The following is a 25,467-nucleotide window of genomic DNA, read 5'->3' as shown; positions in this document are numbered from 1 at the left end:
TCTCTCTCTCTCTCTACATATATATATATATATATATATATATATATATATATATATATATATATATATATATATGCTTTCATTGGTCACGACATTATTGCAAATAATGTTACTATCTATATGTTAATTCCCGATTAAATAGGACGTGGTGTCATAAAGATGACGATGACAACACCTATTTCTATTGGATATTCTTGTTCTCTATTTTAGTATTTTTAGACTTAAAAGAGTTAGCTTTTTTTTGTAAATTTTAAAATCAATAAATACATACATATATATATATATATATATATATATATATATATATATATATATATATATATATATATATATATATATATATATATATATATATATATATATATATATATATATATATATATATATATATATATAAAAATTCTTTTTTTAGCCGGTTTACATAATTGAGTTTCTATAGATGCTGGCATTTTTCATTTTGAAACATGTTTGGATCCGATCTCATTTGACATTTGTTGACCGTTCAATCTCGTTTGAAACTGGTATGAATTCGGAAAACAAAAATATGTTTGTGCACCTCTACTTTCAACTTTATTGAGATTTCAGGCAAGGATGCTTGGAAAAATTATGCATATCTACAATTGTTCAACAAAGGCCTAAGCCTTATAGCAAACAATCTTGGTAAACCCCATCAGGTTTGGTTCTTTCACTACTTCTATGTGTGAAAGAGGTTCGGGCAGAGCGGTTTATGCACGTATCAATGTCTACATTGCCTTTGCGGGTAAAAGAGTAAATGAACAAACATTGAATAAAACAGTACGCGATGGTTCACAAGCGGCCGAGTGTTTATTCCAGAAGGGCTTATTCGATCTAATCATACCACGTAATCCTTTAAAAAGTGTTCTGAGTGAGTTATTTCAACTACACTTTCTTTCCTTTTAATCAAAATTAAAACATTAAGTTCAATTATTTTGAACAAACAAATAATTAGTTTATCGGAATCCAAGTTAAAATTCCTTATTGAAATGTTGGCAAAGAATGCTTAGAAAAAAAAATCTTGGTGATCTGTTTGATTCTTTTAATATATATATATATATATATATATATATATATATATATATATATATATATATATATATATATATATATATATAGAGAGAGAGAGAGAGAGAGAGACATACACACTATGTTTTCATTGATTCATGACGTTATTGCAAATAATGTCATCATTTATATGCTAATTCCCGATAAAATGGGATGTTGTGTTACAACGCGAAAACTACAATACCTATTTCTATATCTTTTGTTTGCTATTTTAGTGGTTTCTATTTCTTTTATATATATATATATATATATATATATATATATATATATATATATATATATATATATATATATATATATATATATATATATATATATATATATAACTTTTGTTTTTTTTCAAAGCAGTTTTTGTATGTGTGTAACACAACATCCCATTTTATCGAACTGTAGTTTTCGCGTTGTAACACAACCAGTTTTTGCTTTGAAAAAGGTTTGGATCTAATCCGATTTGTCTTTTGTTGACTAAAGTTCGATCTCATTTGAAACTAGTGTTGGTGATTTTAATGTTATCAATATATTTTAATGTAGTTAGTATTAACATAGAGACATGTTGAGTATAGTTTACTTTTCGAGACTGTAGGCGCGGGATACACACTTGAATTGATAAACGTGAATTCATAAATACTAGGGTCCATGGGCAGCACCCCATAACCTAAACGAAATTATATTTGAGAAATAGATCGGACATAAATTTTCCCTCCAAGAACCTGGTAGTTATGTTATAAAGTTGTGGTGACAGTTATTCCCTTGTAACTACTATTAACCGTTATTTTGTCCTATAACCATCATTTTAAACTGTCATTTTCCATGTACAAAATGGAAGATGGTTATTGCATGCAAAGTTTTACCAAGTTTAATAACCAAAAATCAAATTCTTCTCTATGCTTGCAAATTGTTTCGAAGAACACATGACACAATCAAGGTATTTTGTATTTTCAAATCAGGTTAATCATGTAATATGATTCGATCTTTTGGATTATCTCATGAATCTTCATTCATGTAATCCCAAGAATAATTGTCGAATTATAGATTTCAGAAAGTGATTTTCAAATACGATTCAAGAGATTATCCAAGTTATTGTTATTGTAAATCCTTAAATTCTAACAACCGATGCGACTGGACAAAAAAAAATCACTTTGTTGCTTGAAACACAACGAACGTGTAAGCCTTACAGCAAATAATCTGTATAACCCCCTTCAGTTTGATTCTTTCACTACTACGTGTGAAAGAGGTGTGGGTAGGACGGTTTATGCACGTATTATTATTAAGATGTTGGCTAAGGATGCTTGGAAAAGGAGAAATCAAAATCAAGGCCATCGGCATCACCTCTTAATACTTATGTTATCCATACAAAGAGATGTGACCAATGCAAAATCTTTGGACATGACCATTCTTCTTGTCCCAATCATGTAGTTACTACCACTTCTCCAAAGCCGATACAATCTACTCCCAAATCTAAAGATAACGATGGCTTTCAAATAGTAGGGAAAAAGCATTGATCAACAATAAAAACAAACTCATCAATTGTCAATTCATAGTAAAGCTCAACACCAAGACAACACATTCATGAATTTCCACTACAATACACTCCAACCCGTCTATTTGTACGATATGGGACCCGATCTCGAAACCGCAAATCTCGGGAGTGGACTCGGGCCTCTGCTTCCCGATGTCGACCCTTCATTCTTCAGTTTCTGACTCGAACTATAATCCAATGGACCCGAACGTCTTCCATTCCGATGTTTATGATCGTTTCCTTTTCCATGCCCCTTATCATTATCATTCAAGTAACCGGAATCATGGCCCGATTGCGGAGTGGAATCACCGTACGGATTCCGGACAACCGGAGAGGAATGTCCCATCGATAGAGCCGGGGAGCTCCGTGGGGACATGCTTAGTAGTGACATCGGATTGGAATGAGTGTTTCCGTAGTATTGACTGTAAATGGAACGTAGGATTGCGTATGGGACGTGTTGCTCGAGTGAAGTCCGTGGTAGGTATGGAGAGATTGAACATAATTGGTCTAAAAAGATTAGCTTTGCCACCAAATGAGACCTGTAGAACAAGGGTAAAATGGTCATCTACTCTCATTCCGTCCGAAAAAAAAGTCATAGTTCATACTATTAGTATTAATAACCTGTCGATTTCGTTCCAGGAATCGAGTGCAATTCCCGCAGAGATTTTGACAAAGAGATGCATTGTGGATTTTATGTTTGATTCGACAGACTGCTGATCTGGCGTTTCCGATTCCACCGTGTCGCCAGCATGGCCATTTGCATATAACTGTCTCTGTTGATGTTCTCTTTGAACCCTAACTAGCTCACTTCCCGCAATCACAGCAGAAATACACCTGTAAATGAAAGTGTCATTATAAATAATAGTATATAATAAACAAATATATTAATAATTTAATATTACCTTGCTAAACAGTGAACATTTGTATTGAAGCCACCTGTCTCAACATTAAAAGCAGTAGTATTCCAAATACTCGAAGTCATAAAAGTGGAAAACAAATAAGCCAACAAACTCCACGAAGCATCACTCCCACCACCGACCTCCTCCAAAATCTCCCTCACCCACTCGGAATCATGATCCACCACCACCCCAACACCATTCGCCACCCTCCTCATCCGCCTAACCACCCGTTTCTCCGGCACCTCCACCGGTAAATTCCCTGCAACTCCCGCCAACAACGAATGAATCAACGGTGCACCTTCTAGAAGCACCGCCCCGGAAGCTTCCGCCAGCAACGCGTCAAACGCAATAGCCTGCCCGGCCTGAATACAGAACCCAATCACCGTCTCCACATCGATTATCTGTCTCACATTCGCTTCCCGCTCGATCCGGTCACCCGAGAGAATGCTGCCCGAAACCGCTTCTAGAGATTCCCGATTTGCCCTAAGAGACGAGTCAACACAGTTCAAAAGGGCGGCTGTGTGTTCTTTTAGCATTCTGTCCAGCCTGTCGACTCCGTATCCACCGAATATCCTTACAAAAGCGTGTAATTCCTTGAGATCTGTGACAGCTTCCGCGAAATACCCGCCAACTGGGCGTGCGCTTTTGAAGCATCTGTGGAGTGGCGCGTACAGGATTCCTGCTCCTGAGATATCTTTTACTATGTTTTCAATGTACCAATTGCAGACAGCTTCGATTGCGGATCCCGTTTGTTGATCGTTATTGGGTTTATCGAATGTGTGGAGAGATGAAACGGGACCCGTGAAGGATTCGGTTAACAAAACTTCTCGGATCCCCTGTGTGAGGTCCATGCTCATATGCTGTTCCGCCATTAGGACTATGCTGACGTGTCTACGGATTAGGGATTCTAGAACTGTGGGGCGTTGAAGATCTGTGTCTGATTTTAATACGGTGTGCAGACGCCTTCTGAAGTTTCCTAGGATGCATTCTCTCATGTACTGTGTTTCAAAATGTCATGATGAAATAGTTTTGTTTTATGTCATTCAAAATAAATACATTTATTTGGATTATCATTACCTCTCTCAAGACAAATACATGATTTAGAACACAGATAGGCTCCATGTCATTCAAAACTGAGCAAAGATTTGTTAACCTCTGCATGGCAGCTTCTAACCTATAAACACATAAATAATGTTGTGTGTGAATTTTGGGGGAAGAGATAATAACAAAATGTAACAAGTTATAATGTTGAGGAATCAGAAATGTTACATTTTAATGGAATTATTATTTTCAGGGTAGCTTTCATAGCCTGGCAAATGTATACCAGATACCCTTGGGGATTTTGCTGAAGGAATAGAAAGTCTGGATGTCAAGTTCATTAGAATTGCTGCTTGTTCTGGAAGAAGCTGGGATTTAAAAAATAATAATAATAATAATAATAAGTTAGGTTTATCAAATTTAATACATGAATTTGGTAACTTTTTAAGGAAATTGATGAAAAAGTAAGAACCTGTGTCTCCAAAGAGCCAAAACCTCCTTCAGAATCAAGAATGTTGATTAGCCCTTCCAATCCTCCCATGATTGACTCAATGAGTGACTCAACATATAAAACAGCATCTCGACCAATTCTAGTTAACTGTATCAACCAATCAATATTCAGTAAATTGCCCTTCAAAAGATATTGATAAAAACTAAAAAGCACGCATAAAATTTAGAGTAAGTTACACTTTTGGTCCTTATTTGAGGTTTTTGGTCCCTGTTCAATACTTTTGGGACCAAAAGTTGTCATTTTACTTGGAACAAGAACAAAAAACGTTACAAGAACCTCAAAAAATGACCAAAATTGCAAATGAAAACTTTTTTGGGACCAAAACTGAAAAAGAAAAGTTTTTGGGAACAAAAAATTACAAAATCAGCTATACTCAGGGACCAAAAACTTTACAAGAACCTCAAAAAATGACCAAAGTTGCAAATGAAAACTTTTTTGGGACCAAAACTGAAAGAGAAAAGATTTTGGGATCAAAATTGACAAAACCAGGTAAACCCGGGGACCAAAAATGTAATTTAATTTAAAATTTATGAATTACCTCTTCTGGAACAATTGTAGAAGCACATTCAGGAAAGCTGCTAGCAACACCAAGCCATGCACAGCAATGTTGGGGGCGTCCTTCAGGTCCAAACATGGTATTCCTGAAAACCTGTTTTTCCATATTTATCAAAAATATATTTTTGTTTACAAATTCTCAAAACTAGCATAAATAAACTAAAATAAAACCTAAAACATACAGTTGTAAGATGTTGATGGTAGAAATAAAGCCTTTTCAAACTCCCATGTTTTGAAAGCTGTGATTCAAGTTCATCAACACATCTGGCATTCATATAAGAATTAAAATTATATATTAGGTATGTATACAGGTGAGTTAAAAAAAAAAAATTTTAAAATATAAACTTTGAGCACCTTGACCAATTGTATAGAGCATTCCCTTCAGATAACAAGCCTTCTTTTCCAGTAGACACGGTTGCTTTCTCCAAATGTCTTATGTTAATTGAAGAACGTGCAGATGTAACAATCATTAAAATCGATAACCAGTCTTTACGTAATTCCTGTTTATTTAATTTTTTTTATACATAATAAACATGAGTATAAATAAATAAATAATAACAAAACTTGAATGGATTGCAATTAAAGATTACTACTACTTACTGAAAGATCACATGTAATTGCAGAGATATTTTCACCCTGTGGTTTTGGAATATTTTCAAGATGGTCAACGATTTTTTGGAAGAGTCCTTTTAGAGTGGTGTCCAGGTCAAGAGCCACCATGCCAGGTGTATTCAGTAGGAACCGGATGCGGCCCGCTGAAGATGACAGGTAGGATAAACCATACCCTCTCACAGCTGTAAAAACATTGTCTAATTATTTAAACCTTCACCTCAAGGGTAAAAAGGTAATTAAACATTTTATAAAAACCCTCACCTGCAATGTATTTGCGTACTAGACAGCATAAGTGATCCATTCCATCCAACAAGAATCCTATTGTGGGATCATTTGCATTCTACACATGTTGACAAGTCAAACTTGTTAATTAATATTATAAAAAATATATATATAGAAAAAAGAATAATTTATCACTTACTATGTCTACAGCAACTATACGATTGGTTTTGGATTTTGATGAATTAATTCCAACATGTTGAAAATACCATATCACTTCACTTTGTGCCAATGCCAATGCAGAAAATACCATCTATATTACAAATATTTATTAAAAAAAAAGGTTAATAGTTATATTATATCATTGAAAAATATAGATTGGAGTGTGTGTTTAATTATAATAAACCTGAATATTAGGAGCTAATAAACTCGGTTGATCAGTGAAAAACAAAACCATTCTTCCAATCTCTTGCTTTAATAATATTCTCCTTTCATGATGAATAGCATCACATGATACAATTGCTTGATCATGCACTTCACTAAAGAAAACATACAAACAAAACAACAATTATTAATTAAAGTGATCAGATTAATTAATATAATTCCCATGTTAATAATAATACCTTATCATTTTCTCAACTTGCTTTGCAACACTATATTCCAAATCAGCTTCTTTTTGCTTTGTACGCCCTGATTTTGCCATTTTCTTTGATTCCAATATTCGTGGCATTACATATAACTGATAATCCTCATGCAACAATATATACTACATTTCAAGAATATAAAAAATATATATATATTAATCTCCTCAAACAAAAAGTTATCAACTATCATTTAGAGATTAATTACCTCGTCTCTATATAAAGTAAGAACTAGATTTTCCTTCAATACAACCTGTAAACATGATTAATGTAAGCAAGAAAATTATTAAGTTTATAAAAAAGTAGGAATTGTATTTATAATTATAATTATACCATAGCAATATCAATGCTGGTTACTCTAAGAAGCTCATCAGGACAAACAAGATAGCCAAATAGTGCCCATTCTCTATAAGAAGTTACATTTGCCAAATCTTGAGCTCTCTGTAAACAAAGAAAAAAGAATAAATCATTATGATTTTATAAAGGAAGTATATAGTTTTTTTAAAGTAAAAGTAAAAAAATAATAAATTGTGCACCATTGGATGTGCAGAGTTTGTGAGAATGTCAGGATATCTGGGATGAAAGGGGCTAAGAAAACCCTCGTTTCTAAGCTTTCGTGTATCTGTAGACAAAAATATAATGGGACCCACAGCTTCTAGAACCTGAAAAAAAATGGGTTTAGTGCACAAATTGTAATTTAGTTTCTAGAAAGTTCTAGAAGAAATTCATAATCAAGAAAAGAAAATGACCTCTCCAATGCGAGGACTAACAAAATTCAGATCTTCATGCAACCCTTTTAATGGTGGATCATATGCATCTATGAATTGAACCAATCTGTAATTCCATGAAAAGATATAATAGGTGGATAAATATTTATATATCTTAAAGTGTATGAATTTAAACACATAATGAATACCTATAATAAAAATCACAGTCTCTATCATTTCTCAAAATAGCATGGAAAAGGTTGTACATTTGGATCATCATTTTCCTTGGTAACTGTAATCAAATAGTATACCAGATTTTCAGCAAATGAAAATTAGTATAAATCATCATGTAACTCTTGATACCTAGAAGATATGGAAGTGGAAAAACAATATATAAAAAGTTATAAACAATAATAAAAAACATAGATTATCATACATGGCCTATAGACTTGCCTTCTCAGCAAAGAGATTGACACGAACAAATGAACAAAAGAGGTCCATAAATGCATGTAAGATAAGAGAGTTCTGATGTGGCTACAAAAAAAAAAGAATTTAGAAATATAAAAAGTTAATTTGCATAAAAAGCATAAAATATATAGAAACACTCACCAACAGGGTAATAACAGTGCTGCTAAGATCCAATATGAGTCGCAAAGCTTGTTCTCTGAATGCCACAATATCAAGTAGTAGCTACAAAAATTTATCCATTTATCAAAGAATATAAAACCATTTTTCACATTTCTTGAATGTGATTAACAATGGAGATATAAGAGATTAAGAGTAAACTCCACACCTGAATCCATGGCTCCAAGCTTTGTAAGTGAACTTCAGCTTGATCATTTAAAGCATCCAAAGCAACTTTATCAACCTAAAAAGGTTAATTATCGAGTTTATGTTTCTTAGAACTTAATGAAAGAATTAGAATGAAACCCAAGAAATAATTGAATACAGAAATACTTACACGTTCAAGTTGCAGTTTACTATGATGTTCTGGAAACTTCTTTGAAAGCAGGATACAAATCTTTGGGCAATTTGGGAAGACACCTGCTTTCCAAAATGCTTCAGAAAATACATGATTTACTGAATCTGGATAATCCAGGATTTGATTCAATCTATAGATTTTGGCCATTAATCCTTGTGCAACTTGGGTAAGTTGATATACCCATTGAACATTTAATCCCTTGTGAGATACTCCAGGAAGCTGGAATGATACTTCTGATCCATTATTCCGGGAGGTTCTAGAAGGCATTGGAGTGCCCATTTCTTGATTCAAGTATTCACTCCATCTTGAAGGACCTTCAACCTCCCTTGCTCTTGGGGATGTCGACAATGCTTCTTGTGTTGATAAGTTTAATCTGGATTTTGGCATTTGCATTGTTCCTGTATAATCCAATCCCAATCTATCTGAAATTTGATAACTCGTTTTCAGAAACCCTTCCAGAAAGTCAACATGTATGCAATTTCAAAATTAGGGTTCAGACCCATGCCATGTACGTTTATCAGACATCAAATTAGGTACTAGCTAAGCAATATGTTCACAATGAAGGATGCCCTAGATCTTAGGATGCTCACAATTGCATTCATAATCCAGTTTTATTGCAGTTTGTCATGAGTTACAACCAAGTTCGAATATTTGTGAGTGTGTTAGGGAACTCCAATTCCAGGGCATGGAACTGGCTTAAGGTTTTTGTGCAGATCCATCAACTACAATGGTGATAATCGAGAAATGAGATTATATAAGGAAGAAAGAGAGATAGTACCTTGAACGACGACAAATGTTCACGAACAAAGCCGGAGCTTAAGGCTTAGAGCGAGAATGGAGGTTGAAAAGTGAAATGGATCGACAAAACTTGTGGAATCCACTAATTCAGATCTGGGTTTTTGAGAAAGATTGGAAGTGAGGTTTATGGAGCTTAGAATAATGAGAAGTTGAGGTTGTTGATAATGATATGGTATGATGAATTTTCGCTGTGCGCAGCACTCACTTGGATTTTCAGTTTGTCTGACGCCGACCAACCGAGTGCCATAACCACCCTCCACTGCTTTCAGAGGAAGTCAACAAACAAATTTTATTTTTACGATAAACCTATATCCATACATATTTTGCCAAAAAAATCATTTTTGTGTCAAAAAAAATATAACTAAAACAAAACATTTTTCCAAAAATAACCATCGAGTCAGGACCCGGACCGTCTGCGGAATCGGATTGACCACTCAGGTGATTTTTTTTGGTAATGGGAAATTGTCATAAAAGTTCTTAACTTTTCCAAAAAGTGTCGGTTTTACCATTAGATGAGTTTTGATGATAATAAAACCGGATACTTTCGCTAAAGGTTTCAAATATCTCATTTAAGAGGTTGCACCTTTAGCAGCCGGTTACCCATATGTTGATTTGGCACTTTAGGTGACATGTCAAACATGGGCCCCATTTTATAACCCTCTCCCACATAACCCTTCCCCTTCCCCCCGTTTCTTGCACCCTCTCTCATCCACAGTATTCTTCCACGCAAAATGCCAACATCTTCTGTAAAATCAAGCTCGAATGTGAATTCACGATTTAAGAAGAAGATCAAAGTGAAGTGTTGGTGTGAAGATTTATGTCTTGTGTTTGTTTCCCGCACACCAGAAAATCTAGTCAAGAAATTTTGGGGTGTACTAATTATAAGGTAAAAATCATTTTCCCTTTTCTTTAGTAGGATTGCACTAAGGGTATTATGCACTGACCTAATTATGTAGGGAGAAGGAGGTTGTGGGTTTTTCAGATGGGTTAACGGTAAAGGAGTTCAAAACAAGATATGATGCCAGAGTCAAATTGGCTTATAGAGCAACGACAAATGATGTCATTAATGCAGATGGTTGTTGTTTTGTTAGGGGTTATATTGTTCATGCTTGTTTTAGTAGTATACAAGATTTAATGGCAGTTGGTTGTTATGCCACTGGTATTGTGATCTTGAAATATATAGCTTTTGATAGTATGAAATATGTAGCTTTTGATGGTATTTGATACTTTGGTAGGTATATGTAATGTTAGGATTGTAATTTGTAATGTATGGATGTTAATTGTAATGTATGGATATTAATTGGAATACTAGTTGGTTTGTATGAAATTTGGAGTACAAGTTGGTTTGTTTTAGATTGAATTAAAATGATAATTGGTATGAATTTGGGATACAAGTTGGTGAATGGTAACACTTGTAATTTCAATAAATGAAATTTGGAGTACAAATTGGTTTGTTTTAGATTGAATTAAAATGGTAATTGGTATGAATTTGGAGTACAAGTTGGTGAATGGTAAGAATTGTTATTTCATTAGATTGAATTAAATGGTAATTGGTATGTATTTGCACCTTTGCATAACATTGCATAAAATGGTCCCTAAAATGGTACATTGTAGAAACAATTGATGAATGGTAACAATTGTTAACTATTTAGTAACGAAAAGATTGAACATAACATGGAAGGGGGTGTATCCATTACATATAGTTTAATTACATACTACCAATATGTAGTAGCCATCCATTTGTACCAAAATGCCTAAATAATGTGCAAAAAAAGGCAACCTAAATGGTAACAAAAATAACAATTGGATGCATGTTGTAATCAGTGGGTATATGAATGTTACTGTACCAAAATGTCAAAAAAACAAAGTTTACAAAAGTGGCAACCTATACCATTCCCACTACACCCCCACCCCCTTCTTCCTAACAAACTACTCCAAGTTGATTGGCTTTACAGAAGAAGAACCACCACCATCTTTTTCATAGACAACCTTCCTTAGCTTTATCTTGGTAATCCTCTCAGATGTTTTCCTTATTCTCCTAACCAATGCGACAACCTCATGTCCTTCATCGTCACCCTGATTTCCCTTATCATCACCCAGTTCCTCAACACCACCTTCAGGTCCATCAACACACCTTCAGGACCATCAACATCATCAACATCTCCAGCACCATGACTTTCTTTATCACCATCACCAACAACTTCATCTTCAGCACCATGAACTTCTCCATCACCATCACCAATAGCTTCATCGCCAGCACCTTCAGCTCCACCATCCAGACAAACATCATCATCAGAATGATGACCATCAATGAAATCATTTACATCATAGTGTAAAACGATATAATTAGTTCACAACAATTACCAAAAAAATTGTTAATTAATAAAAGATAATAGGTCTTACCAGTTCAACTGGTAGGGAATCATCCAATTCCACTTGTACCCCTGGCATAGCTTCTATTTTTGTGTAACATCTGGTTCCTGGTACGTATTTAACTTAAAATTATTCATTTTTATATAGCAACTCGACAAGTTGGAGTCCCCAAACTCATCGAGTAAAGATGTTATGGACCGCGCGTTTGGCTGACCAACTCGACAAGTTGGGAGGTCTCAACTCAACGAGTTGGCTGGGTAAAATGAAACCCTAACTCCAGGATTTTTCACCCTATTTAAACACCTTAACCTCAAGGTGTTGGTCTCATTTCCAGCCTCCACTATCCTAACCCTAAATCTCCAAAACCCTAAAGCTATTTAAGTGATTGCGAGCCATTTTGGGTGTTTTTGGTGTGTGCTGAAGCCATTGGAAGAAGGAAAAGCTTAAATGCACAAAAAGGAGCTTGTAAATCCAGAATCCTTGCCTCATCCACGACACTTTTCTGGTATAAAGCTTGAACCTTGCCTTGTAGTTGTTTAGATCTTCTTTTTGGGTTATTTTTCTTGGTTTTGTCCAAATTGTTAGATTAGATGTCTAAACCCATAACTATTATTGGTATATACTCGACCCGAGAGTAGCATGGTCCATTTGGGTTGCACTTCACCGGAACAATTTGTATGGATAGTCTTTTGAGAATAGTATGTCTATGGTTTATTAATATATTATAAGTTATAATATATTAATATGAAATCATATTATTTAATTAGTATTAATCAAGAATTAATTTAGAATTAATTTAGTGATCAAAAGGAACTAATTAAATATAGACTCTTACATATATATATATATATATATATATATATATATATATATATATATATATATATATATATATATATATATATATATATATATATAGAATGGGCCAAGTTCATTTAGGATGGGCTAAGCTTGCATGGATGGTCCATGGAATTTTTAACCCATGGATCCTATGGAAATGAAAAGTCATGGGTATTAGGGTTTACATGAATGTAACACTAATTCTCCATACTATATAAAGAGGTTTTTGGCACATGAAATGGCACGAGTGTGTGAGTGAACAAGAGTGGGCCGATTTCTAGTCTGATTACTATTTTCTCAAGTTTTCCAAGGTGTTTTTGGTGATTTGTGATTCCACTTGAGGCATCCACATTATTGGTGCTAGGCTCTTGAAGCTCCAAGGAATCAACCACAAGAAAAGGTATGTCAACCCACTAAGTTTTATATTACAAGTACTCCATGGTATGTTAGTTAGGATGAGAACCTTGGAAAATCATATTTGCATGTATAATAGAGAAAACATAGACCCAAGGCTTCTAGGGTTGCTTGTACACCATAGGAGTGTTAGAATGCTCATAACCCTTCACAAATATCTTGGTCTATGGGAGTTGGACTTCCTAACTAGGTTAATACTTCAGATATGGGGTCTTGAGGGGTTTTCATGGCATAAAGTTGCCAACTTTATGGCCATGGGAGTCCCATGCAACCTTTAGACCATCATTTTGGCCTTTTGGAGCTTCTAATGGCCATGCATGAAGAAAAAGTTGGAACTTTACGTGATATTTTTGTCCTTTCCCATGCAACCATTCTTAATGCATTAATCCATTATTCTTCAGATCTATCTTGTAGTTTTGGTGGTCTTTGGATTAAGACTTTGGCCTTTTTGGGTTAGGGTTTGAGCTTAATCTCTTTAGGAAAGGTATTAATGGGTAAAGTTGGAAACTTTACCCTTCTAGAGGCATTTCCAGTCTAGATCTGGAGTAAAGGGTTTAGATTTGAAGAATAATGGCTTAATGTATTAAGAATGGTTAACAGCCTGAAGAACTAGACGAGTTCACAGAAGAACTCGACGAGTTGTATTGAGATGTCCTGATTATGTTGAAAAGGAAGAACTTGTCGAGTTGGAGGAAAACTCGATGAGTTGGATCGTGATATCATAATTCTGTGATTCATGGAAAGTCGTTGAATTGAAGGGCAACTTGACAAGTTGAGTAAACTTGGAGCGTTGACTTTGACTTTGACTTTTACCAAAGTTGACCCTTAAAGTGTTATGAGTATGAAGGGGTACTTAAGGAAATCTTTTATGCTTGGGGGATTGAGTTGGGTTGATATTCAGAGTTGGGGACTGTTTATCTACTTTCCAGTATTTGAGGTGAGTTACCTTCCCTGTATAAGTGGGCCAAAGGCACCAATGTCGGCCCACTAGTAGTTGTTTATAGTAGAGATGATTGTCTATGTGATAATTGTCTGGTAAGCCACTATCTGTTGTGATTTATGTGCTTGTATGCTATGGTAATATGTGGTAGTAGTAGGGTGAAAATAGACCCCGTATCTAGTTGAAATAGACCGAAGGGGTGGCCAACACCTAGATATGCTCGGCAGTATCCGATTGAAAGAGACCGAAGGGGAGGCCAACACCCAGTTACGCTCGGCAGTATCCGGTTGAAAGAGACTGAAGGGGAGACCAACACCTATATATGTTTGGAAGTATGTTTATTGTATAGTATGTGGTATGATGGGGGAACTCACTAAGCTTTGTGCTTACAGTTTTTAGTTTGTGTTTTAGGTACTTCTTCCTCAAAAGGAAAGGAGTTGGCATGATCGCAGCGCATCACACTATGATTTTCCGCATTATGAGATCTTTGGGAGTTGTACTCTAATATTACTTTTCTATGACATGTTTTTTGTTATTTGACATATTGGTTTGATTATGATATGGGTCGGCACTATTGACGATTCAGCCTAATGGTTTTTATAATTACTTATTTAAAATTGAAATTTTTGGCTCTAAATTCTGGGATGTTACTGTGACAACCGTCAACTTTCGGTCAAGTCAAAGTCAACAAGTCAATCCGGTCAACTCAAATTGCCGTGAGTACTAGAGTTTACGTTACGTAACTTCTAAACAACTCTCTATTCTAATGAGAGATCATAAATCGAAAAGTGCGTTCACCTAAATCTCCTTAACCTGAAACGGTGGTACGTAGAAAGCCAAACCGATACGACAATGTTACATACTCATCGGGAGTATGCAAGATCCCTAATCAAGGCATAACGGGGTTTAAGGACCTTGTAGTGCGTAGCCGGACACTCAAAAAGGTCACCAGTGAAATCTCTCCCAAATCTCTCTAAGTATGTGAAACCTCTCCCACATATCTCTAAGTATGTGAAATCTCTCCCACATATCTCTTTGTATGTGAAATCTCTCCAAGTATGTCAAATCTCTCCCAAATCTCTCTAAGTATGTGAAATCTCTCTCACATATCTCTTTGTATGTGAAATCTCTCCAAGTATGTCAAATCTCTCCCAAATCTCTCTAAGTATGTGAAATCTCTCCCACGTATCTCTTTGTATGCGAAATCTCTCCAAGTATGTCAAATCTCTCCCAAATCTCTCTAAGTATGTGAAATCTCTCTCACATATCTCTTTGTATGTGAAATCTCTCCAAGTATGTCAAATCTCTCCCAAATCTCTCTAAGTATGTGAAATCTCTCTCACATATCTCTTTGTATGTGAAATCTCTCCAAGTATGTCAAATCTCTCCCAAATCTCTCTAAGTATGTGAAATCTCTCTCACGTATCTCTTCGTATGCGAAATCTCTCCAAGTACGTCAAATCTCTCCCAAATCTCTCTGAGAACGAGGAATCTCTCTCAAATCTCTCTCGAAATCTCTCCCAACTTTCTATAATCACTCGGGGCATCCCGACCCTCGAATTTGGCGAAAATAGCCCAAGAACGGAAGTCTACGCGAAAAACGGACTTAAGGAAACGAACCCTCCGAACCGAAAGTACTATTCATGAACCGAACCGAAAGCACTATTTATGAGGGTCTGAACCGAAAGTACTGTTCATGAGCTGGACCGAAGTTACTGTTCATCCGAACCGAACCCGGCTTTGAAGGAGATCCGAACCGAACCATGCTAAGAAGAAAGGTCCGAACCGAACCTTATGTAGAAGGGAAATCCGAACCGAAGGTACTGTTCATTACTGTTCACAACAGTCCCTTCGGTTCTAGCCTCACCTCGGACCGAACCCCTACTTTCGCATCTGACTCCTCATCGGACCGAGCCTTCGGGCCGAACCTGCTTTCGCTTCTCGCCTTCACTTCGGACCGAGCCTCGGACCAGCCTCGCTTCGCTTCTTCCCTCCGGCTCGCGCCCCTCGCCTCCGAAACCTGCACCATCCGACCGAACTTCGGCCTAGGGACCGAACTTCGGCCTAGGTCCGAAGGATTCCGCTGGAAAATTCATTTTTCACCCCGATTTTGCGTATTTTTGCGTTTTAAACCCATTTTTAATTATTTTAACATAGGGTTTTCACCCAAAACTTTATTTTAAAATATAAAACCCCGAAATTAATAATTTAATCATATTTTAAGGGTAAAATCTTATCCAAATAAGATTAGGTAAAGTACAAAGGTAGAGTGTTGACTTTACCTTATTTTATGACACAAGCAACCCCCATACCCACTCCATGACCACCCACACTCCTTTCCACCATACCTTGTACCTTTTACCTCCCTCACAAGCCATCCCCATGCCTTTGAGAGCTGGATAATCATCCTCTCTCCTCATTTTCTTTCATTTGTTCTCATTTCACAAGAAGATCAAACTCCTTTCTCTCTCTCTAGAAATCCGAGATTCAAGGGCTGATCTTGAGAGTTTCCTCCACCTTTGGTAAGCATAATCCATTTCATTTATGATTACCTCAATTATTTCCACTCAAATCATGGATATCTTACACAAACTCCATTATATTTGTGTTAGAGCTTCGAATCTTCAAACGGTTCTTCTAGTGTTCTTGGGTTGAACACTTCTCTTCTTCAACACTTATCTACTGAAATCACACAAGGTGAGTTCATACCCCTACATTTTCACGCTTTCTCAAGTTTTTAGGGGGGGGGGGGGGGGAATACAAGTTAAAATGCTTAGAACATAACTACATTTTTCTAACAGCTTTCATCAGAAAAGTTTCACTCCATTCACGGACTGTTTTGGACATCTTAAATATTTTTGTTTTCAAAACTGTTTTAGGTTCATGTAGTTCCACTTCTTAGCTTTAAAATGACTACTTGCACATCTCCATACGATTTTTCTACAATTTATGGTGATTTTTACAAAACCGCCTATCATTTCAAACATCAATCCGGACCAGTCTGTGATTATGGACTTTTTCACCAAAGTTAGAGGTCATTAAAAATTATAATAAAAATTGTAAACAAACTAGACTCATTTTCCAAACTCTCAGAAGTTACAGAACCTGATTTGGACATTTTATGATTTTTCTACAATTTTTCCAATATCAGTTACAGAAAAGGTTATTAACAGAAAAACACAATAAATTTCATTTCACCTTGTAACATGTTGAGCAAGGTATACATCATTATGTGATTATGTGTAGTTGCAATATATGACAAATTTTGTATTCCTACATAGACATACATCAGAAAACACATGGATTTACACCTTCACAAGTATGACAAATATATATATATATATATATATATATATATATATATATATATATATATATATATATATATATATATATATATATACATATACGATATTACGAGGCTATATCCATTAAAATATAAACATTGATAAATTATGACAAGTAAGGCCTATGCTCATTTCCCACGAAATCAATCGATAAACTATAATAGGTATAGTTTAGGGTCATTCATATAACAAACACAATATTAAAGGTCTTACACTTACAAAAGAGTTATTGCCGCTATGGACGATTAAGATAATCTATAATAAGTATAGTTAAGCCATTATACCCCCACAAACGAACGCGTTAGTTATAATTGGTATAGTTATGGTAAATACATATTACAAAAAAAGTAATAAACTATAATAGGTATAGTTTATGTTTCATCTACTCTAGGAACTTAATTACAAGAAAGGAATTCACCACCACTTTTGGTAAGCTATTCATATGCATAGTTCAGGTTCACTAATCCCTATCACTCCCCGGTGAACTATGATATGTATAGGTTACACTCACCATCACCACTTTTGATAAGCTATTCATATGCATAGTTCAGGTTCACTAATCCCTATCACTTCCCGGTGAACTATGATATGTATAGGTTACACTCACCATCACCACTTTTGATAAACTATTCATATGCATAGTTCAGGTTCACTAATCCCTATCACTTCCCGGTGAACTATGATATGTATAGGTTACACTCACCATCACCACTTTTGATAAGCTATTCATATGCATAGTTCAGGTTCACTAATCCCTATCACTTCCCGGTGAACTATGATATGTATAGGTTAAACTCACCATCACCACTTTTGATAAGCTATTCATATGCATAGTTCAGGTTCCCTAATCCCTATTACTCCCCGGTGAACTATGATATGTATAGGTTATAATCACAATAGATTTTCATATGGTTAGACTTCAACTATAATCGTTGAGCATATATGCTTGAGTCATACAAGAATTTAGTCTGGATTGGCTTGGAATTGGTGGTGCCCGCCTCATCTCCTGTTCCTTGTTTGGTTGTGGACCTAGGGCGGACCCATCATATTCGACGTTTTATCTAACCTAAATCTTATATAACTTATATAGGCTGGACAATTATAGGGGAAATCTACGGGTAAATCTAGAATACATCGATGCATCACTTAGAATTATTCTGTTTACACTTAACTAAGAAAATATTGGATTTTCTGGAAATCAAACTTCATCGATTTTAAAAAGGAAAACGGTTTCTACTCCAAACAAAACTCTTATGAACTCACCAACTTAATTGTTGACACTTTTCAAAACTACTTGTATTCTCAGGAAATCAGTGAAACAGGAAAACTTCAGAGCTTTGAGGATGGGACGTTAAACCGTCAACAATTTATTTTTGTCATCATATTGTAATTGATTTTGAAACATGTAAACATATACTTTGATGTAACTTTTTCAATTATATTTATGATGGTTGTATTTACTTTGAGCACTATTATACACGTTGTTGTGATACTGTACATGAAGTCCTCCACCCCTGGACGTTTCCGCCATCCTTGGTTTGGGGGTGTGACAGATTGGTATCAGAGCATTGTTTATATTGAACTCAGTATATCAAACCACATAAGATATACAAACTATAAATACATTGGGACCGAAAGTCTCTGATTTAAAGTTTTCAAAACAACTATACTTTTAGAAACAAATAATTCTTCGATAAAAGTAGGAGCATGTGCACACACACACTAGGGTCAGTATCACGATGGGATGGGACAAAAGTAGTAATTGTTGAACAATACGAGTAGGCTTGGAGATGTATAGTCAGGACTGGGAATGACATAGCCTGATCAACTATGTCTCACCCAGAAATGATTACCATATGCCCAGGAATGGTCGTAGGAGTTGCAACAAGTCTAAAAACTTACCAACACTACCACAATGAAATGCCATAGGGGTTTTTGGAATTATTATAATTGCTTATTTGAGAACTAAATAAGTTTTTATCAATAGGTCAATAACTGCCTAGAGGATACAATAAAACTATATGTATCCAGGACGTCATAGGCTTAGAATCTGTGAATCTTTGCTTTACTTCCTGTTCTCGTTGGATTGGGGATTTAGAGTTAGGATCGCTTATTCGAAGGTCTATCCTGTCCCAAATACATGTGACTAGTATACACTAAATAATATATTGAAGTACCTGATAAAGATCACCTTATAATTATCTAATTAGTACGTCTACTTAGTTATTTCTTATATCCCCATTTCTCGCAAAGATATTATGGCTGAGTTTCTTCTCCACGACGACCCGTACTACCTTAACCACGGCAATACTGAATGGCTCGGAGAGGAGCCATAGAATGAGTACCGAATCCCTTTGGATGGTCACCAAGCTGAAGGCTTTGCTGATGGTCCTGACCCCAACCCTGAAGTGGAAAACCTACCCTGATGGCCCTTGTTCCAAATCCTAACCCTCGTCCGGTTATTCAAGGCCCAACGCCTCCTTGGGTAGAGTGCTTGGGAACCTGGAAAGAAGAACACGACCGACCTAGGTTGTTAAGTGGAGACATTCGAATCCTTCAGAATCCGGAGACTACACTATTCAAGGGAACCGTAGCATTGCCCAAAATCTTCCTTACGTTAATGAGATGTAGACCTATTATCCTCGAACCCTATACTACAAACAATATACATATGGTAACTCTAAGAAATTCTTAATATATATCAAGTAATTTTAGAAAGGGATCAGGCGAAACAAATCACTAGTTGCATTTGAGTCACCACCGCTAAAATTCATTCACAAGGACCTTGTTGCGAATTACATACAAAATACTTTTAAGACAGAACATGATACAGACAAGTCTGGCTTGATAACTTCTGACTTGTCACTATTATCAAAAACTTATCGTTTGTACGTCTCTACCAACTTATGACAGGACTATGCCGCCAAAGAAAAAGTCCAGACCCTCCGGGAGCACAGCACCGCCCCCTCCACAGTTTGATCCCATAATGTTTCAAGCTGCCGTAACAGCAGCAGTGGCGGCAGCAATGTCGCAAATGGGTACAAATGGATCCGGCGGCTTCGGATCCGGGAATACTAACTCGAATCAGGGGGACAGCACAGGACGCACTAAGGAGTGTTCTTACAAAGACTTCACAAATGGCAAACCCGATTCTTTCGACGGAAGCGGGGGCTTCATCGCGCTGATGCAATGGTTTGAAAGGACCGAAGCAGTCTTTGAAATATGCGCTTGTCCCGAAGCGAGCAAAGTCAAGTATGCGGCATTCACTTTTTCAAGAAAAGCTCTTACTTGGTGGAATAGCCGAGTTAAGTCACTTACTCCTGCCGTGGCTAACTCTATAAGCTGGGAGGATCTAAAAGCTTTAATGCTAAAGGAGTATTGCCCAAGAGGCGAAGTGCAAAAACTAGAAGAGGAACTCTGGAACCTCAAAATGTCGGGAATGGATCTCGAAGCTTATACTGCCCGATTCAATGACCTAGCACTCCTCTGTCCTGCAATGGTCACCCCAGAGGAGAAGAAGATAGAACGATACCTTTGGGGGCTATCATCCCAGATTCATGATAGTGTATTGGCCTCAAGACCAACTACCTTCGACAGCGCCAAGGAGTTGGCACAACAACTCATCGACCATCGAGCCAGCCGTGACACTTCAACAACCACGCCAATTGTCGCGATTCATGCTGCCACAACCCTCACCACACCAACTCCCATAAAGCAATACGCTGGAACCCTTCCGAAATGTAACAAGTGTAGCTTCCATCACACTGGGGCTTGTAGAGAATTGCATTGCAAGAACTGCAATAGAAAAGGGCACACTACCCGTTTCTGTAAGGCACCGGTACGACCCATCAACCAGTTCCCCGGCTCTGGAGTAAGCCCAGCCTGTTACAAATGTGGGGAAACAGGCCACTTTAAAAGGAACTGCCCAAGAGCAAGGGATGCCAGTGGTGGTGGAAGGGTACTTGCGATCACCGAAGGAGAGACCACCCCGGAACTGCCTGCAAATATTAGTACGTGTTTCCAACACCGACGTTTAAATTCCAAATTTCTTTATTTAATTAAGTCTCACATCGATTTAAGCATGCATAGTAGTAATGCCAAAAGATTAAACTGGGAGCATAAACAATAGGAAATCCCAAGGTCGTCATAAGACCATTCTAGGAATTTGCTTCGACTCCGCAGTGGGTCTGCATCATAGGGATGTAGGTCAAACTTTCGAGAACATGCTTCTACTTTATAGGTGAGCGGTTAAAATACATCTAGGTTCAATGTTAGCCCTGACTAGGAACTCTAATTCATTAAGAAGAATTACTAAGTTATTTGTTATGATTTCCTCGCTTATACATTCCCCAGTTATATATAACAAATACCTGGTAGATAATAAAATGTGAGAATTCTGACTTAGTTTCTTTTCCTCGTTGGGATGTGAAACTGAAATAGAATCGCACATTTTACTATCCGCCCAGTATTGGTTATATCATAATGTGTATAAGCTAAGTTTTCATGTATGATAACTCGTCTCTTAGTCAGAATCAAAATAATGTAGAGCCGACCTTAGTCATTTACAAACTCCTTGCCAAAATTCGAATTTCGGGACGAAATTCCCTCTAACGGGGGGATGATGTGACAACCGTCAACTTTCGGTCAAGTCAAAGTCAACTAAAAGTCAACAAGTTAATCCGGTCAACTCAAATTGTCGTGAGTACTAGAGTTTACGTTACGTAACTTCTAAACAACTCTCTATTCTAATGAGAGATCATAAATCGAAAAATACGTTCACCTAAATCTCCTTAACCTGAAACGGTGGTACGTAGAAAGCCAAACCGATACGACAATGTTACATACTCATCGGGAGTATGCAAGATCCCTAATCAAGGCTTAACGGGGTTTAAGGACCTTGCAGTGCGTAGCCGGACACTCAAAAAGGTCACCAGTGAAATCTCTCCCAAATCTCTCTAAGTATGTGAAACCTCTCCCACATATCTCTAAGTATGTGAAATCTCTCCCACATATCTCTTTGTATGTGAAATCTCTCCAAGTATGTCAAATCTCTCCCAAATTTCTCTAAGTATGTGAAATCTCTCTCACATATCTCTTTGTATGTGAAATCTCTCCAAGTATGTCAAATCTCTCCCAAATCTCTCTAAGTATGTGAAATCTCTCCCACGTATCTCTTTGTATGCGAAATCTCTCCAAGTATGTCAAATCTCTCCCAAATCTCTCTAAGTATGTGAAATCTCTCTCACATATCTCTTTGTATGTGAAATCTCTCCAAGTATGTCAAATCTCTCCCAAATCTCTCTAAGTATGCGAAATCTCTCTCACATATCTCTTTGTATGTGAAATCTCTCCAAGTATGTCAAATCTCTCCCAAATCTCTCTAAGTATGTGAAATCTCTCTCACGTATCTCTTCGTATGCGAAATCTCTCCAAGTACGTCAAATCTCTCCCAAATCTCTCTGAGAACGAGGAATCTCTCTCAAATCTCTCTCGAAATCTCTCCTAACTTTCTATAATCACTCGGGGCATCCCGACCCTCGAATTTGGCGAAAATAGCCCAAGAACGGAAGTCTACGCGAAAAACGGACTTAAGGAAACGAACCCTCCGAACCGAAAGTACTATTCATGAACCGAACCGAAAGCACTATTCATGAGGGTCTGAACCGAAAGTACTGTTCATGAGCTGGACCGAAGTTACTGTTCATCCGAACCGAACCCGGCTTTGAAGGAGATCCGAACCGAACCATGCTAAGAAGAAAGGTCCGAACCGAACCTTATGTAGAAGGGAAATCCGAACCGAAGGTACTGTTCATTACTGTTCACAACAGTCCCTTCGGTTCTAGCCTCACCTCGGACCGAACCCCTACTTTCGCATCTGACTCCTCATCGGACCGAGCCTTCGGACCGAACCTGCTTTCGCTTCTCGCCTTCACTTCGGACCGAGCCTCGGACCAGCCTCGCTTCGCTTCTTCCCTCCGGCTCGCGCCCCTCGCCTCCGAAACCTGCACCATCCGACCGAACTTCGGCCTAGGGACCGAACTTCGGCCTAGGTCCGAAGGATTCCGCTGGAAAATTCATTTTTCACCCCGATTTTGCGTATTTTTGCGTTTTAAACCCATTTTTAATTATTTTAACATAGGGTTTTCACCCAAAACTTTATTTTAAAATATAAAACCCCGAAATTAATAATTTAATCATATTTTAAGGGTAAAATCTTATCCAAATAAGATTAGGTAAAGTACAAAGGTAGAGTGTTGACTTTACCTTATTTTATGACACAAGCAACCCCCATACCCACTCCATGACCACCCACACTCCTTTCCACCATACCTTGTACCTTTTACCTCCCTCACAAGCCATCCCCATGCCTTTGAGAGCTGGATAATCATCCTCTCTCCTCATTTTCTTTCATTTGTTCTCATTTCACAAGAAGATCAAACTCCTTTCTCTCTCTCTAGAAATCCGAGATTCAAGGGCTGATCTTGAGAGTTTCCTCCACCTTTGGTAAGCATAATCCATTTCATTTATGATTACCTCAATTATTTCCACTCAAATCATGGATATCTTACACAAACTCCATTATATTTGTGTTAGAGCTTCGAATCTTCAAACGGTTCTTCTAGTGTTCTTGGGTTGAACACTTCTCTTCTTCAACACTTATCTACTGAAATCACACAAGGTGAGTTCATACCCCTACATTTTCACGCTTTCTCAAGTTTTTAGGGGGGGGGGGGGGGGGGAATACAAGTTAAAATGCTTAGAACATAACTACATTTTTCTAACAGCTTTCATCAGAAAAGTTTCACTCCATTCACGGACTGTTTTGGACATCTTAAATATTTTTGTTTTCAAAACTGTTTTAGGTTCATGTAGTTCCACTTCTTAGCTTTAAAATGACTACTTGCACATCTCCATACGATTTTTCTACAATTTATGGTGATTTTTACAAAACCGCCTATCATTTCAAACATCAATCCGGACCAGTCTGTGATTATGGACTTTTTCACCAAAGTTAGAGGTCATTAAAAATTATAATAAAAATTATAAACAAACTAGACTCATTTTCCAAACTCTCAGAAGTTACAGAACCTGATTTGGACATTTTATGATTTTTCTACAATTTTTCCAATATCAGTTACAGAAAAGGTTATTAACAGAAAAACACAATAAATTTCATTTCACCTTGTAACATGTTGAGCAAGGTATACATCGTTATGTGATTATGTGTAGTTGCAATATATGACAAATTTTGTATTCCTACATAGACATACATCAGAAAACACATGGATTTACACCTTCACAAGTATGACAAATATATATATATATATATATATATATATATATATATATATATATATATACATATACGATATTACGAGGCTATATCCATTAAAATATAAACATTGATAAATTATGACAAGTAAGGCCTATGCTCATTTCCCACGAAATCAATCGATAAACTATAATAGGTATAGTTTAGGGTCATTCATATAACAAACACAATATTAAAGGTCTTACACTTACAAAAGAGTTATTGCCGCTATGGACGATTAAGATAATCTATAATAAGTATAGTTAAGCCATTATACCCCCACAAACGAACGCGTTAGTTATAATTGGTATAGTTATGGTAAATACATATTACAAAAAAAGTAATAAACTATAATAGGTATAGTTTATGTTTCATCTACTCTAGGAACTTAATTACAAGAAAGGAATTCACCACCACTTTTGGTAAGCTATTCATATGCATAGTTCAGGTTCACTAATCCCTATCACTCCCCGGTGAACTATGATATGTATAGGTTACACTCACCATCACCACTTTTGATAAGCTATTCATATGCATAGTTCAGGTTCACTAATCCCTATCACTTCCCGGTGAACTATGATATGTATAGGTTACACTCACCATCACCACTTTTGATAAGCTATTCATATGCATAGTTCAGGTTCACTAATCCCTATCACTTCCCGGTGAACTATGAT

General features: G+C 36.6%; 2 protein-coding genes across 2 annotated transcripts; one reads left to right on the top strand and one right to left on the bottom strand.

Annotated features, from left to right (window-relative positions):
* Positions 1–2,565: 2,565 nt before the first annotated feature.
* Positions 2,566–9,815, bottom strand: LOC111909700 (protein NAP1). The gene is made up of 24 exons (XM_023905483.3): positions 9,545–9,815; positions 8,746–9,188; positions 8,578–8,652; positions 8,394–8,474; positions 8,238–8,318; positions 7,994–8,076; positions 7,827–7,911; positions 7,614–7,739; positions 7,411–7,518; positions 7,286–7,330; positions 7,060–7,202; positions 6,843–6,975; positions 6,639–6,749; positions 6,479–6,557; positions 6,206–6,399; positions 5,960–6,105; positions 5,788–5,869; positions 5,589–5,699; positions 5,012–5,137; positions 4,771–4,907; positions 4,579–4,675; positions 3,505–4,499; positions 3,224–3,436; positions 2,566–3,141 (listed from the first exon to the last, which is right to left on the bottom strand). Exons 2-24 carry the CDS (start codon positions 9,157–9,159, stop codon positions 2,685–2,687), a joined length of 4,122 nt encoding a protein of 1,373 aa, XP_023761251.1. The 5' UTR covers positions 9,160–9,188; positions 9,545–9,815; the 3' UTR covers positions 2,566–2,684.
* A 152-nt stretch (positions 9,816–9,967) lies between these two features.
* Positions 9,968–10,804, top strand: LOC128132205 (uncharacterized). Its single transcript, XM_052768456.1, has 2 exons — positions 9,968–10,450; positions 10,521–10,804. Exons 1-2 carry the CDS (start codon positions 10,296–10,298, stop codon positions 10,786–10,788), a joined length of 423 nt encoding a protein of 140 aa, XP_052624416.1. The 5' UTR covers positions 9,968–10,295; the 3' UTR covers positions 10,789–10,804.
* The last annotated feature ends 14,663 nt before the right edge of the window (positions 10,805–25,467 follow it).

Source organism: Lactuca sativa, chromosome 2 (genome assembly GCF_002870075.4).
Source record: "Lactuca sativa cultivar Salinas chromosome 2, Lsat_Salinas_v11, whole genome shotgun sequence".
Classification (NCBI taxonomy): domain Eukaryota; kingdom Viridiplantae; phylum Streptophyta; class Magnoliopsida; order Asterales; family Asteraceae; genus Lactuca; species Lactuca sativa.
Note: the sequence above shows the minus strand (reverse complement) of the source record. Positions and strands in the feature narration are given on the sequence as shown.

Excerpts from the sequence above, each read along its gene's own strand:
- LOC111909700 (XM_023905483.3), bottom strand. The coding sequence starts at position 9,159 with ATGCAAATGCCAAAATCCAGATTAAACTTATCAACACAAGAAGCATTG. Across the intron at positions 7,203-7,285 it reads TTACTTTATATAGAGACGAG|TATATATTGTTGCATGAGGA; the intron begins GTAATTAATCTC and ends CTTGAAATGTAG. Across the intron at positions 6,976-7,059 it reads CAAGTTGAGAAAATGATAAG|TGAAGTGCATGATCAAGCAA; the intron begins GTATTATTATTA and ends TGTTTTCTTTAG.
- LOC128132205 (XM_052768456.1), top strand. The coding sequence starts at position 10,296 with ATGCCAACATCTTCTGTAAAATCAAGCTCGAATGTGAATTCACGATTT. Across the intron at positions 10,451-10,520 it reads TGGGGTGTACTAATTATAAG|GGAGAAGGAGGTTGTGGGTT; the intron begins GTAAAAATCATT and ends CTAATTATGTAG.